This window comes from Centroberyx gerrardi, chromosome 2 (assembly GCF_048128805.1).
Source record: "Centroberyx gerrardi isolate f3 chromosome 2, fCenGer3.hap1.cur.20231027, whole genome shotgun sequence".
Classification (NCBI taxonomy): domain Eukaryota; kingdom Metazoa; phylum Chordata; class Actinopteri; order Beryciformes; family Berycidae; genus Centroberyx; species Centroberyx gerrardi.
Window position 1 is genome coordinate 29,328,525 of NC_135998.1, and position 14,384 is coordinate 29,342,908.

The 14,384-nt window shown below is 42.4% G+C and overlaps 1 protein-coding gene across 3 annotated transcripts in view; it reads right to left on the reverse strand.

Moving 5' to 3' along the window:
* myo5b (myosin VB) overlaps nt 1-14,384 on the reverse strand; it is a 47,604-nt gene that overhangs the window by 2,381 nt on the left and 30,839 nt on the right. For all 3 annotated transcript variants that reach the window (XM_071914298.2, XM_078286356.1, XM_078286355.1), the window contains 22 exons: nt 14,148-14,234; nt 12,703-12,814; nt 12,194-12,405; nt 11,901-12,057; nt 11,171-11,410; nt 10,545-10,781; nt 9,529-9,622; nt 8,266-8,411; nt 7,922-8,041; nt 7,640-7,774; nt 7,300-7,365; nt 6,187-6,426; nt 5,172-5,266; nt 3,551-3,749; nt 3,364-3,457; nt 3,095-3,238; nt 2,743-2,894; nt 2,558-2,647; nt 2,180-2,330; nt 517-811; nt 254-428; nt 87-167 (listed from right to left, as the gene is read on the reverse strand). In XM_071914298.2, the coding sequence (XP_071770399.2) occupies nt 87-167; nt 254-428; nt 517-811; nt 2,180-2,330; nt 2,558-2,647; nt 2,743-2,894; nt 3,095-3,238; nt 3,364-3,457; nt 3,551-3,749; nt 5,172-5,266; nt 6,187-6,426; nt 7,300-7,365; nt 7,640-7,774; nt 7,922-8,041; nt 8,266-8,411; nt 9,529-9,622; nt 10,545-10,781; nt 11,171-11,410; nt 11,901-12,057; nt 12,194-12,405; nt 12,703-12,814; nt 14,148-14,234 (3,322 nt within the window). The remainder of the gene's footprint in view (nt 1-86; nt 168-253; nt 429-516; nt 812-2,179; nt 2,331-2,557; nt 2,648-2,742; nt 2,895-3,094; nt 3,239-3,363; nt 3,458-3,550; nt 3,750-5,171; nt 5,267-6,186; nt 6,427-7,299; nt 7,366-7,639; nt 7,775-7,921; nt 8,042-8,265; nt 8,412-9,528; nt 9,623-10,544; nt 10,782-11,170; nt 11,411-11,900; nt 12,058-12,193; nt 12,406-12,702; nt 12,815-14,147; nt 14,235-14,384) is intronic.

The window sequence follows — 14,384 nt, forward strand, 5'->3', positions numbered from 1 at the left end:
ACAGACAGGTAAAACAGGTGAAAACAGTGTATTTTTGTACTTGTATGTGCTTTCGATGCAGCAATGATCTGTGTCGCTGTTCCTACCTGAATATTTCGGATGAACGACACCGTGACCCTTTCTTCAAACTCGTTGAGCGGCGTGTAGAGGTTGAGGATTTTCACGATCTGCGGCACGCGGAGGAAAGCGGTTAGCGCAACGTTACTTGCTTACTCAGTAATATGTGTGTGTGTTTCATGCACGTATGGAATACCTGTTGCACGGTGAGGGCGGTGCACAGGGAGCAGATGGCTTCACCGTCCTGAGATGTCTTCTTCTTGACTTGCAGCAGCTGGGCTGCCTGGATGATGGACTCCAGCGTCGCCGCCGCCTTGCTTTGGTACAGGTTATTCCCCCTCAGCCACTCCTCCATCTGACTGATGTTGTATCTGCACAGACACAGGGACGCTCGATTTATTACTTGACTGTTAGAGTAGCTATCTGCAGCTCCTCCTGCGAAAGCCTCTGCGACCGTACCTGAGCTGCATGCCGGTGCTCCAGGAGCAGACGTCCTTGCGGAGCAGCAGGTTGTTGAGGGTGATGGCGTTGATGCAGTGGAAGAGCTGCCGGACCACCTGGCCGACGATCTCCGGGTCCAGGCCGTGTTCGCCCATGATGCTGTGGAACTGGCCCAGCTGTCGGATCAGGGCCTCCAGGGTGTAGCTGCTGGGCCCGGAGCCGTCGTTGTCCATGCTGGACGAGCGGTTCCTGTAGCCCATGGGCTTCACCCCGGCCAGGCTGGGGATGCTCTCGCTCTCCAGCATGGCCGACACTGGACGGGAGGAGAGGAGGAGTTAGGATCGTGACAGGTTTAGCTCTACATTATCTAGACTCAGTCATTTTAATGAGTTACAATAAACGTTTTCATAATGGCTGGTATTAACGCAAGAAAGGCCAAAGTTTCACACCAGAGTTTTAAAAATGTAAGTTCTCCAACACTGGATTCACAGTACTGATCCTTCCGTGACTTTTCCAAAATATTTGGTCTTTAAATGCTTGTGTTGACTTGTTGACTTGAGTTGACTTGTGCAATTCATTTTTTTTTTCCCACACAAAAATCCTCAGTTAGTGCCAGAAAAATGGGCCACAGGGTGTTGGTAACCAAATATGAATATCAACAAATATAAATATAATATAATATTGCTCTCCTCCTCCGGCACTCAATTCAGCATTTGCATACCAGTTACATTTATCCATTGAGACACTGAAAGCCATCAAAACCCTACTGAGATAGTTTTTCAGTGCCATAGTCACAGTGCCAGGCCAAATGTAGAGGGAATAAGGTGGACAACTGTGTAAAATGCAACCGCTTTGTATGTGACATTTTCTCACACAAACATCTGAAGCTGTGTATTTTGCGTGTGGTGTGAAGAAATACGGCAAGAGGAGACAAATGTGTGTGTACAAGGACCGATTGTTTTTTGCATTTAGTTAATCTCAATCATTTTACTGATTATTACTGAGTGTTAGGTTTTATTGATTTCCAGATATGTCACTCAAATTAGGGTAGGCAGCATCATCAAGTTGCTAAGAACCCAGAATTTACCTTATGTGCGACAACATGGCGCATGTAAATATAGATGCCCATCGTTTAGACCAACAAGTGGACACAGTGAGCTTGACCTTGTTTTGAAAGCCGAGCAGGCTTTGGAAAAAGCCTTAATGTTTTTATTGCCTTAAAGCCTTAATGTTTTTATTGACATCAGCTGAGCGGTTGCCGGGGTAACCGCTGTACACACTGCAGACACAGAGGGCTCAAATCACTGAATGACAAGAAAAATCAGAAAGAATGCTCCAACCACAAAACCACCCGCCTCCTCACTAGTGACACTATTGCTGTAGCATCAGAGAAAATCCCCAGACTCTTTGGGCCCAACAGTCTGGTTAGAACCAGGTAAGAGTTTTAGTGTCCCAGGTAAGAGTTTTAGTGTCCCATGATGCTGTACATGCTGCTTCGGGGGCTTTTCAACCCTGCCAATAACAAAACACTGAATACTTGTCATTTTTGGCATGGAAATGGTCAAATTGAAAGATACTATTCGCCATTTGCAGATTGAACCCAAAACTATCACTACTGGTATCGGCCTTTAAAAACCCAAGATGGCTGAAACCTACTCTCTTCTATCTAGCAGAAACTTACCGATCATGGGCTGCATGATGCCCTCTGCCACCTTGATGAGCTGCTGGTAGATCTGGATGGAGAGGTCGCTCAGGACTTGCCTGTACTCTGCCAGGTCGAAGTTTTTCAGGCAGTGCTCGTTCTGCTTGGCTGTGTTCTGGGTCATGAACACCTGGGCAAAAAACAACGCAGCACAACTTTGTTTGCGAATGAAAAGCTACAAAAACTTCTTATGCTCAAAAAGACATCCAGGGAACCAAGGATGCTCTTAAATAAATCAGGATTTGTGTTTCTGTTTCTCTTATCGTTTTCCAAAAGAAGGAAAATGGAGCCCTAGAAAATCTCATTCAAAAGTTGATTTACTAAAACTCACTTTCCACAATATCTTTTACAACTCACCTCATCACCACTGTATTGCTTCAGACAGTGGAGAAGACGACTAGTGTTGGCCAGCCAGAAGGAGGTCATCTCAAAGTCATCATTATTTTTCTGCAGAAGAATTGAGAAATATTTAAAAAAGGTTGGGGAAAAAAGAATGTACATTAATAATCACAAAGGTAGATTTCTCAAGCAATAACACAAACCTTGAGGACTTTCTTGATGGCATTAATGCTGGAGGTGAGAAGAGCCTCAACTTTCTGGTCATCATTGATGTAGTCCGCATGGCGGATGCACATGAAGAGGATGTAGGCTGGCAGGCAGGGGACTGTAGCTGACACAGCATTGGGCCTTATGTCTGAAAACAAAACAGCACATTTCAGGCATGTTCACACCAAGCATGTCCAGACATTCACACTCTTTGTGTGTTTACTCCTTTAGTTCAGTTTGTTTGGTCAGATAAAAACAATGGCATTTGAACTCGGGTGGCATCAAATAACCGCACCGAGATGCCTGAAAAAATTGACTTGAAATCAGGCTTGACAAGCCATGTCTTACCAGTAATTAGACTTTTGACTAGCAGGGCCTCGTCCTCCTTGTAGTACTCCAGCATCCCCTCAAAGTCCTTTTCTTTGCGCTGGACCGTCACCTGGCGGCTCAGTTCAGGCTTCGCCTTGGGCTGAGCTGCAGCAGTCTGAGACACTGCAGAGAGCAGGAGACAACGGTCAGAACTGATGATCTCATGCAAACACAGGGTACGCTATAGATCTGAATGGCTGTAGTTTAAGAGTAATGTAATGCTGTTCATTGAGCCTGCTGCTTGTCACCTTCTAGCTCCTGGACCTTCTTCATGTAGATCCTCAGCTGCTTCTTCAGCTTCCTCTCGTTCTTTTCCAGTTTCTCTACCAGCTCTTTCAGGTCCTACAAGCAAGAAAATACAAAAACAGAATATTAAGATCATTCCAGTTTGTGCTTCAATGCTGGTGTTCCTCATGGTACAGTGCAGTATCTCACCAGGTTGTCGTTGGTGAGGCGAGTGATCTCCTGCTGGACGCTGTACTCCACCTGGGCCTCTGGCGACAGGGACATGGTGTAGTTCAGGATCTCCTGCTTCTTCTCAATATCATCTTTCAGCAGCTCAATCTGAGTGTGAAGCGCTTCCAGCTCATCCTTATGCTGCCTGGACTGGGACTGGAGCTGGGTCTCCAACAGCCTAGGAGGAGGGGGATTATATCATTACTGTGTCTAGTAAAGGCAACCCCCAATAAGTAATTCATTTTTAGCATAAGAGCATGGATCACTTATTCAAATGCACAGAAAACATCTTCTCTCATTAAACTATCATTCAAAGATAGAGTGAAAATGAAATGAAACAAAGGTGAAAGAAAGAACAGCAAGAAGTTCAGCAAATGAAAAAGTGAGCAGACAGAAACCTGGCCACTTGTTTTAGACCCTGGTAGGCCAAACCCAGCTCTCCATCTTCATTCAAATAACCCCAGTCCTGAGCTTTACTGGTGTCCACAAGGAAGGAAAGCAGCGGACAGAGAATTCGAGAAAGCGGGGAAAAAAAGAAGAGAAAAGGAGATTGTGAGAAACTTTGTAAACGACAGAGCAGAAGCGGTTAGTAAGTCAAAAGATTGGAGCCCAAAACCCAAGAAGAATTCAGAAATGAATCATGCTCCTTTTGTCTTTTTTAAAGTTGAGTATCACTTTTGCCATATCTTGTCATTCATTTTCTTCCTGTCCCTTTAAGTGGATGATAGCACACACTGTTTTGGGATGCAAAAGGCTTATCCAATTTTGGACACTTAATTCAGTTCATGCCGGCTATGATATTAAATTAATACACAGGGTAATAAAATGGTCAAATCATATGAGCTAAAAATAAAGGCTTTCAAGGGGGCCTCAGCCAATAAGATCCATCTTTTGCTGGGGGTGGGCCTTCCCTGAATCAGTGCTTTTGATTGGTTTTATGATCACTGGCATGAATGTATCCAAAAAGAAAGATTTTTTTTTTTCCGAAAGTGCAAAAAATACATTAAAGGATGCTTGAGGCCCTGGGAATTTGCCTATTCAACCTATAGGAGAACCGGCTATGCTGATAAACATAGCCAGAAATCTTGTTTCAGCCAAAGACTTGACAGCACGATTATGCAAACAACTTGTTTTTGAATAAAATGCAATGCACAAACTCCAAAAGGACTTTCTTCCAAAAGGCAGGGCAACATTTAGTATACCTGCTGATACAGATACAGTCCGATAACAGACTGTCCTGCAGGGCCAATGTGTGACTACGAGCATTTGCATAAATGTTCTAGTGGATTATTTAGCTATAACAATGACAAAAATATGAAATATAGAGACAGAAAGAGATAGGGAAGGAAGAGAGATTAGTTTAGTCAAGGTAAATCACAATGCCCCAACTGGCTCATAAGCAACGCAAATGTATTTCCTCCCAGGCAATCCCACATAACTAACTGTCTGAGGATTATGCTAATGAGGTCACTGAGGGCCATGAATTTAGATGGCAGACTCTGGTCAGCCACAACTGAATGAAATCTATCTATTGCTACGCCAGTGACAGTCATTTAATTTCAGCTCTTTACATTAAAGCACACAATGAAGTGACACTTACTTCTTCGACTCACACAGTCCATGGTAAGCCTTGACAGCCTCTTCTTTGTCAAGGGGCTCTTTGCTGTTGTTCAGTTCAGGCACGTTATTGCTTTCCTGTTGAAAAAACAGAAAATATGTTATTTTCAGAAAACAATATAAATAACAATTCAAAGGATAATGCCACTGTTTCTGACGTGCGGTTTTTCTATCACTCGTGCCTTAATATGAGCTAATAAATAAATAAATAAATAAATAGATAAATAAATAAATAATACACCCCATGTTATGTGTCAGTGATTTTAAATTGAGATATTTGGTGGCCTTTTTGTGTTGGTGAATGGCTTCCACTGTATTCTTTAAAACCTGCTATATCTTTCTTAAAACACCCTATGGCATCAAAAGCCTTGAAAACCACAAAAAACACAACAATTGATGATAATGCCAGGATAACCTCTAAGGTCCCACTTTTTCACTTTTTTCTAAGAGTTCATTAATTTCTACATCTGAATGAATGAAGTCCTCAGTGCCATGGGGATGAATCAGGCTCTTCCTTCCCTCAAGGTTTACCTAACGCCTCTCAGGTTAAAAGCCTGTCCATCAGCCTGTGTGTGTGTGTGTGTGTGTCACTGTCAATTTTCCACCACACAACTCCTGTAACACTGAAGCTAGTGTCTGGGTAAGGGTTAATGCCTGACGCTGACATCTTTCCAACACTGCCTTTTGCTTTTTAATAGGACAGTTACGATGATATTTTTAAGCATGGCGGTTACGTAAATGTCCATCACTATCAGGTGCTTTCAATCACTGAGGCATTTGACCCAAATTAACTAACAACTAAATATACCTCCCATCAACCCAGCTGACCCACAGACAAAACAGAAACATCAGCAGACTTGGATTAAAGGGGCAATAAGTTGCGTTTATACACACACGATCCTTACTATAATTTGTTATATTCTAGATAAAAAAATAAAATTCCATGTACAATGAGAGCTGTAATTGTACATAGTGTATTGCATGTTTAGTTGACTTACTATATGATCATTCTTCTCTTGCTGTTGGGCAGTGCTGACGATCTGGGTCCTGAGAATAAGGACTTCCTCCTTGCGGGCCTCCAGCTCCTCACTGGCTGCTTTCAGCTGACTGAGCAGAACGTTGTAGCCGTCCTGCAGCTCATTGGAGGAGCTGTTCTGGGAGGCGCGGTCGGCGATGGTCTTCCTCAGCTCGTTTAGGTCATTCTTAAGTTTCTTGTTCTCCGATTCCAGCTCCTGTCTCTGTAGCGACACAGTGCCAGAGTGAAGATGGTTAGAGTGGACTCACGAGACAAGATGACTATAGAAACTAAGCCCCAAAGTTTCTATCCAAGATGAGTTTTCAAGACCTGATTGCTCCAAGAAATCCTTCAGGAATATGTAAGATTTTTGACCTTCTAAATTTCTAAATAGAGGAATGCTGTTTATCTGATAAAAAGGAGTGACAGTTGTGCGAGTTGAAAGTGGGAGGGCACATCAGTCTGGTGAATGAGGAGGAAGCAATAAAAAAAGCAGTGATGAAAAGAAATATGACTGCAGTCAAACAGATTTTATCAACACACTTACTGGGATCATTGTGCCTTTTGAACTTGCTGGCATACTAATCCGTAGTAAAAACAAACTCTCATGCTCTATGAAACATCCATCAAAATGTTACGCCTCTTATTGCAGGTGGAGTAAGCTATCCTTTGCTAAACGTTTAAACGAGGGAAAAGTATTCTGGGCTGCTTTCAGAACAAATTTCAACGTGAATGTTTTGGCCTGCATGACCCTCTGGTTATGAACATCACTGAACTCAAAAAAGTAATGGTTTCATTTCATATGGTCTTTAGTTTATTTCAATGCAAAGTACTAAACAATGCATCTACACGGCTGTTAAGGATGACACATCGCAGTCATAAACTTATTTCTAATGTGGTCCTTGATTGTAAATGAATAACAATCCAATTCTTAAATGAGCCAAGATTCTGAAATGTGGTAATACCACGGTTGCCTACAGCATTTCATAAAGAAAAGCCATCAAGATGGGTAGATTACAGAATGCAGCTTGTTCATTTTCTTAATGTGATGAGGAGATAGTGTGTATGTGTGTGAGAGAGGAAGGTAGATTTGTACCTTGAGACTGTTGTACGCCAGATCTGCACTCTCCTGCTCTGAGGTGGGGCTCCTCGACTCAGTGCCCTAAACGGTAGTAAACAGTACACAATTAATGATTAGCTTTATGAAGCAAAATCAAGATATTTAAGTTATAAGATGTTAAGTGTGACTTCATGCACCAACCCCAGGATCCTAGTCCTGATGTTTAAACCCATTCACATGAATCAAACCACTTCCCTGCATAGATAAGCCCAAAAACTAGACTTCTGTTTGGGACTTAATTCTGTGAAGTGAACCTGAGATGAGCGATTACAGTGCATCCCTTGACAGTGAATAAATATTCACTGAGAAGTCTTACCTTGTGCTTGGCAAGCTCCTCCATCTTGTCGAGATTGATTTGCAGCCTCTTCCTCTCCTGCTCCAGCTCCCTAACCCGCTTCTGCAGCTTCATGAACAGACTGATGTCCATCGCAGCCTTTTCCACTCCCATCTCCTGCAGGGGGGAAAAGGGAATGAGGTGAGACTGTAGTAAACCCAACCATTATCAATGACACACAGCGTTTCGGCTCTACTGGGTATTCTGGGAAAGTGCAAACTCCTTTTATGCTTATAGTCGCAGTCATCATCACAGGTGTGTTACCTCCACCAGCTGAATGGAGTCCTCGGTGTCTCCGACCTCCGAAGTGGAGATCGAGGGGTAATTGGAGTCCGACTCCAAGCTGCTCTGGTTGGATGGGTTCCTCCTGTGGCCGGGGTGGAACTGGAGGATCATGGGAGGCAGGGAATCACTTCACATGCACTTGGACTCACTGTTATACTCAATGTCATAGCTACATTGAATGGTTTGGGTTATACTGTGACAAGCATTCACACACCTCTATGGTTTTCATCTTGAGGGAAAACACACATGTATAGCCGTACTTAACACAAAAACACCGGGACTTGAGCAATACATTCTAATATATGATCGATAACAGTGATTACCTTGGCCAGAGAGACCTCCTCCTGCAGGTTGTCATATCTCTGCTCCAGTCGAGAAAACTCCTTGAGCAGATTCTGGTAGCGTTGCCTCTCCTCGTCCAGCTCCGTCTGCAGACAGACTTCCCTCTGGGAGGCATTGCTCTCCTGGTCTGAAAGACACAGGCCAGCCGTATCAGTTACCATCACACTCTGTCCAGTAACAGTGGCTCCTTGATGTCTGCTAGTCTTTGCACATGGAGATTCCGGTTGACATTTTTCACATTTGCTCTTAATGTGTTTCCAGAACAGCAACAGTACAACATTGCCATTCAGAAAAAAACTGTCGGCATAGCAGCCATTCCTATCTCCATCTCCTCCATACAGCCCAGGTTCATGTAACAACTCTGAAACAGTGCTATATTTCTGACATTATCCTGATACAACGGACACACAGATATATAAGAAAATATTTATGTGCTGCACTGAGCAGCAGTATTGGCTCTTTTCTTTCCTTTGGTAGATTCATGGAGGTCTACTGTATATCAAACCTTTATTCAAAGAAATTGAGAAAGAGCAGAAAAGACCATTGCTGATTTTAAATAAAAACAATTCTCTGGTGTAAAAATCCTAGTTCAATGGCTTTCAGACATGATAAAATGCTGCTTCTGCAGCATAAAGACAATGTATAGCTCCAGCAGTATCATTCACTCTAAGGGGACCATTGAGATATAGTAAGTATAAAGCCAATATTAAGGTCATAACTTCTCTTTGCCGTTGGCTTCACAAGCAAAGAGTGGAAGCCAGTTTTAATCAGTCCAGTGGAAGCCATGTATCACACTGTGGCATAAACTGAACAGTGCTAAGTACTAATATCACACTAATACACAAGATGGGTATTTTATATATAAAACGGCAATTCACTTCATTTGCGTATCATTTTCCTTATTTGTGCTTCTCAGCTAAAGGTTTAGTTAAGAATTTAGTGGCAGTGTAGTTGAGGGTCTCTACTTTTCCCCTGCGAAACTAGCGGCAAACAATGGTACTTTTCATAGACCACAAGTAGAAAAAAAGAAAAAGTTCCACATTGCTGCAGCGAAACCTGATGCAGTTCCTACCGACTTTGTCCTATTTCCAGACAGAAACCCTCTTGTGCGGGGGAACAAACCATCCCTCCCCTCGGGGCAGAGGAATAAGACCCAAAGTATAAACAGGTAGATCAGTAACAGTGGCACATATTGTTGTCATTAAAAGTAAAACTTAAAAAAAAAAAAAAAAACTGCTGCTCACCTTCAGTGCTCTTGGAGTGCTGAAGAATCCTTTGGTTCATCTCCTCCTTTTCACTTTTCAGCATGGAGTTTTCCCTCTCCAGCTCCTCCACCCTCTAAAGCAAAAGACACAAGAAGGTATTCAATAATAAGAAGAATATTGATAATATAAAAAGGGAATAACACCAAGAGTGGTAAAGAGAGTTCATGGGCAAGAAATGTGATTTATCCATTTCATTTTCTATTTCAAGTACTGGAGATGCTTGAAAAAAAACTTTTTTATTGATTACATTGTATTGCATAGTGAGCAAAAGGGCTACTCCTGTCTGTGTGTGTGTGTGTGTGTGTGTGTGTGTGTGTGTGTTCATAGTCATCCTTGGTATTTGGGCTGAGCTTGCTGCAGAAAGTGGGATGCCCCCCTGCAATGCGCTGCAGTTTAACTTCAGAAGATCATTAAGAGGGACCAGAGAGGTATCAAATACAACGGGGGCACATAAAAATCCTGCATCCAATCTACATAATAATGACTCAATTCCTGGGTGTCAACTGGATATACTAAAAAACATGAATAATATCTATAATCAGCGTCAGAGCGCTGATACAGTACAGTAGATTTCTGGCAAGTTGGGCTGAGGAAATCACTTGATAATTAAGCTGACCAAAAGGTGTTTTCTAAGTGCTCTGTTCACAGTAATTTAGCAGTTCCTTGGTGCTGTTATTTAATGTAAGCATTGAAAGGCCTTTGTTATATTCATACCGAGAGGAGGGCTTTGAGAATATATATGTCAGGATACTTATCATAATGCGTTATCTAAATGGAAAGAGATGAGGAGTCTTGCTGAGATACAAAGATATAGGGGCCTATATCTATTTCAAGTGGATAATGATTATTATTTCCTCCTCACTCCTGCATAAATTCTTTTGGACTTTTTTAAGTAAGCAGGATTTCACTAAGTAGGTTAGCGGCACCCTGTTTATATAATTCTGAAAAACAGCACTACTGAATAAGACAGGCGCCCTTTCTTCTCTTCAGCTCACCTGCTTCAATCCTAGTTTCTCGCTGCTGTGCTCCTCCTCCAGCCTCTTCCTCTGGGCATAGGCCTCCTGCAGCTCCGCCCGCAGCTTCTCCAGCTCGTCTTGCAGGGAAGTCAGCTGGCTGCCGTCGCCCTGCCGACTGCGAACCTGCTCCAGCTCCTTCTGCAGCTTGCTCATCTCCGTGCCCAGGGTGGTGTTGGCTATCGACAGCTGCTCGTTCTGGGCTTTGTACTCTTTGGACTACAGCGGGATCGACAAGAAAGAGCTCTCATACACAGTGTAATATTACAAAATCACAGCAAATTCATCAAATTCCAAGAAAACCTGGGGGAAAAAACTCTTTTTGGTGGCAAGAATTTAACTCCTTGGCCTTAGGGGCAGTACTGTTGCTTAATAACTATTTAGTATTAGTATTATTATTATTATTAGTAGTAGTACTACTAGTAGTAGGAGTAGTAGTAGTACTAGTAGTAGGAGTAGTAATAGTAATAGTAGTAGTAGCAGTAGTAGAAACTATTATATATTGTTATAACTATAATTAATTATTGAATAATTACGCTATATTGAACCATGTATTATGCATTATATGTATACGTGCATCTTAAAAGGCCTGCTGTGCTCTACTCTACCTGATCGTCCATCTTTCTCTGTAGCTGGACGATCTTGTTCTCCATGCCAGTGTTGAGCTTCTTCAGATGTTCAGCAGACCGCGCTTCAATCTTGAGCTGTTTGAGCTGCCGCTTGGCATGCATGCGTCTGTACGCACACTGGATGATGATGGCGGCATTGCGTGCTCGTCTGAATTTCTTCCTCTCCAGCCAGCCACGGACGGTCTTCTGGATGATCATAGCCTTGTGGTGCAGGAGGAACTGCAAAGGAGGAGAGCGTTGACGTTCAAGCCAAAGTGCCATTTATCATACAAAATGTGAAAGGGGACACCAAGGAGCTTGAAAAGCCTATCAGGACATCAAAATCAACCAAGCAGTCTGAAGGCTAACCAAAGCAGCATTCAGTCCGCCTGATCACATTCCAAGTCAAATTGAAGGCACTTTGTGCCCAATTCACTGGTCACGTAAACTACAAATAGGACAACCACAAACCGATTATTTCTAGTTCTCCCTTAGATAGAGATCTAATCAATTTCTGTGACTGTAACGGGGGGCAGGGCGGAAGGAGCAAATGTATGGGAAAGTAAATCCAACAGATGAAAAAATGAGAGTGACTGAGTAATCCAGAGAGAAACAATCAGCGAGGGTAAACAAAAGAAGTAAACTCTTTGAGTGGAGAATGAAAGAGTGTCTGTGCGTGATAGAAAGTGAGCGGAGGCGGAATCGGTATGGGACAAAGTTTGTTTTGTACCTCCTGGAAAATCCTGCGTGTGTACATGCCCCTGGTGTAGGCCTGGATGGTGATTACGGCCTGTCTCACTCTCAAATAAGACCGTCGATCTCTCACCATGCGATACTGCTTCTGACAGGTGAGGGCAGCGCGGGTGAGACGCAGCTGCTCTGCATACCTGAAAAAAAAAAAAGGATAAGGAATTAGTGAAAGAGTGGGAGAGAGACAGAGAAAAGAAAAGGGAATAGTTATTCACAAAAGTAACAACTCATAACTACAACGAGTAAAACACTAGATGTGCTAGGTTTCCTAACCTGCGGGCCAAGTATCCACGGCCGTATCTCTGCAGAGTGATGGCAGACTTGAGGATCTTGCGGTAGCGGACTCTCTGCAGCCAGCCTCGCACAGTCTTCTGGATCTTAATGCAGGCTGAGCGAAACTTGTCAGCCCTTAGCTTCTCCAGGTAGGCCACTTGGCCCGCTCGGAAAAAGATCTTGGTCTTACCAAACTGAAACTTGTCAGGGTCCTGAGATCAACAAGAAAAGCAAGCCCCATTTGTGTTACTCAATCAGTCAGAATTATGAACTATGTACCAAGGTGATACATTGCTAAGTGCCAAATAAAAAAAATAAAAAATAAAAAAAGCTTAGCCTAAATAAATCAAAAGTTTATAATGTATTTGCAGAGAAGTCCTTAAGTATACTGCCAACCAAGGAAGAACACGATGAAGGTCAAAGAGATTTCTTATGAAACTTAACTATGGCTGTCATTCCTTTACCTTTGTGTAATTCATAGTATGCTTCAGTAAGGGAGCGTCTGTTACCTTTATCAAGGTCTCCAGCAGGTTCTTACACACCAGCTTCTTGTCTGCTATGGTCATGTCAGACTTTTTCATCAGCACTCTGTATCTGTTGAAGAAGTCTGGGTATGTCCACCTGGAAAGACAGGTAGCTGGATGTTACGAAACAAAAATATAACTCGTGTTTTGTTTCCTTAAATGGATCGCACTCCCCCTGTATGATGTATTGCTCCTGTATAGGGTTTGATGGATACAGAGCTGGGTGGATACAGGAGAGGCAGGATTTGAATATCTGCAGAAAGAGCTATGCAAGTATTAAAAATGCGGAACATCTGTAAACTACATGATTATATTGCATTAGATAACATTTCATGTTACATTACATTAAATCCTATCACTTTTAAAGCAATATTCCACTTAGTTTTAACATGGGGGTTATTCGGCACTTGACCACCATGAAAACCAGAATATAAACTAATCACCAAGATCAGATGCAGCTGGATGAGTTTGTAGTGTTCAGATTTCTACTTCCCATTCATTTGAATGAGCCACGAAAATAGACTGAAAACTGACATTTAACATGTTGGTGAACAGATTCAACAACAGATCCTGCTTTTAAGACAACAAAGCAGTCCTGGGTCTGTCCTTATTTTGTATTTCTATTCTTGGTTTACACTAAAATTAGTATTTAAAAATAAAAGTAGATCTGGTCTCCCAAACAGGAACTATCTCTCCTAAATGGTATCCCTCCACTATGTTCTCTTCTATCAATAAAAATGCATTGGACCCACAGTCAACTGAAAATGTTGTTGAATGATGGTGATTAGTTTATATTCTGGTTTTCATGGTGGTCAAGAGCCAAATAACCCCCATGTTAAAACTAAGTGGAATATTGCTTTAAGTCCCTTAATATCTAACAAAAATGACAGCATAAAAGTTGTTCTTCCTCACTATTTCTCTGTCATGCACCGACCGAGATTGTTTTAGACTTTTCATGGGAAGTGGTGACTTTCTGTCCTCTGACGCCTCGGGGAAGCACATAACTCAAGAGAAAGAAAAGGAATTCAATTCCAACCCTATTAAGACCAGGAGGAGAGCTACTGTTGGATGAGAAAGCAATAAAAAAAGACAAAGATGAAGAACTTTCTCTACCGGTTTGGGCCTGTAGCGAAAAATACAGAAATGCTGCACGTAGAATTTCACTTGACTCATAACAACCAAATTACCTCAGTCATATCTGTGGTACGGCTCAAATTTGCATAATGCAGACGGTGAAATGAGGTTAGCGCTGAGACATTAGAAATCTGTCCCATGTCTGGGTTTCAGTGCTGTCTGAACACTGGGCGATTACACCATAAAGACTACCGTTAAACTAGATTTTTGTAATTACCACAGCAGTCATATATGTCAAAAACACAAAAACATATCTGAGAAGCAAAATTAGACATAAAAAGTGGAAGTGGATTCACCTTGATGGATACCCAGCAGCACTGATGCGGATCGTCTCCAGAACCCCGCATGCCCTCAGCTGCTGCACCGCTCGCCTCGAGTCAAACCTACAGCAACAAAAACAGACAAAGTTCAAAAAGATTTCTGAACTGAGAGGAAGGTTAGCACTCAGACTGAAGCACAGTCTGGAACATTTTGCCCTACCTCGTCTTTCTCTTTAACATTGCGCCCAAAACACAATGTCCATGATGTGTAGA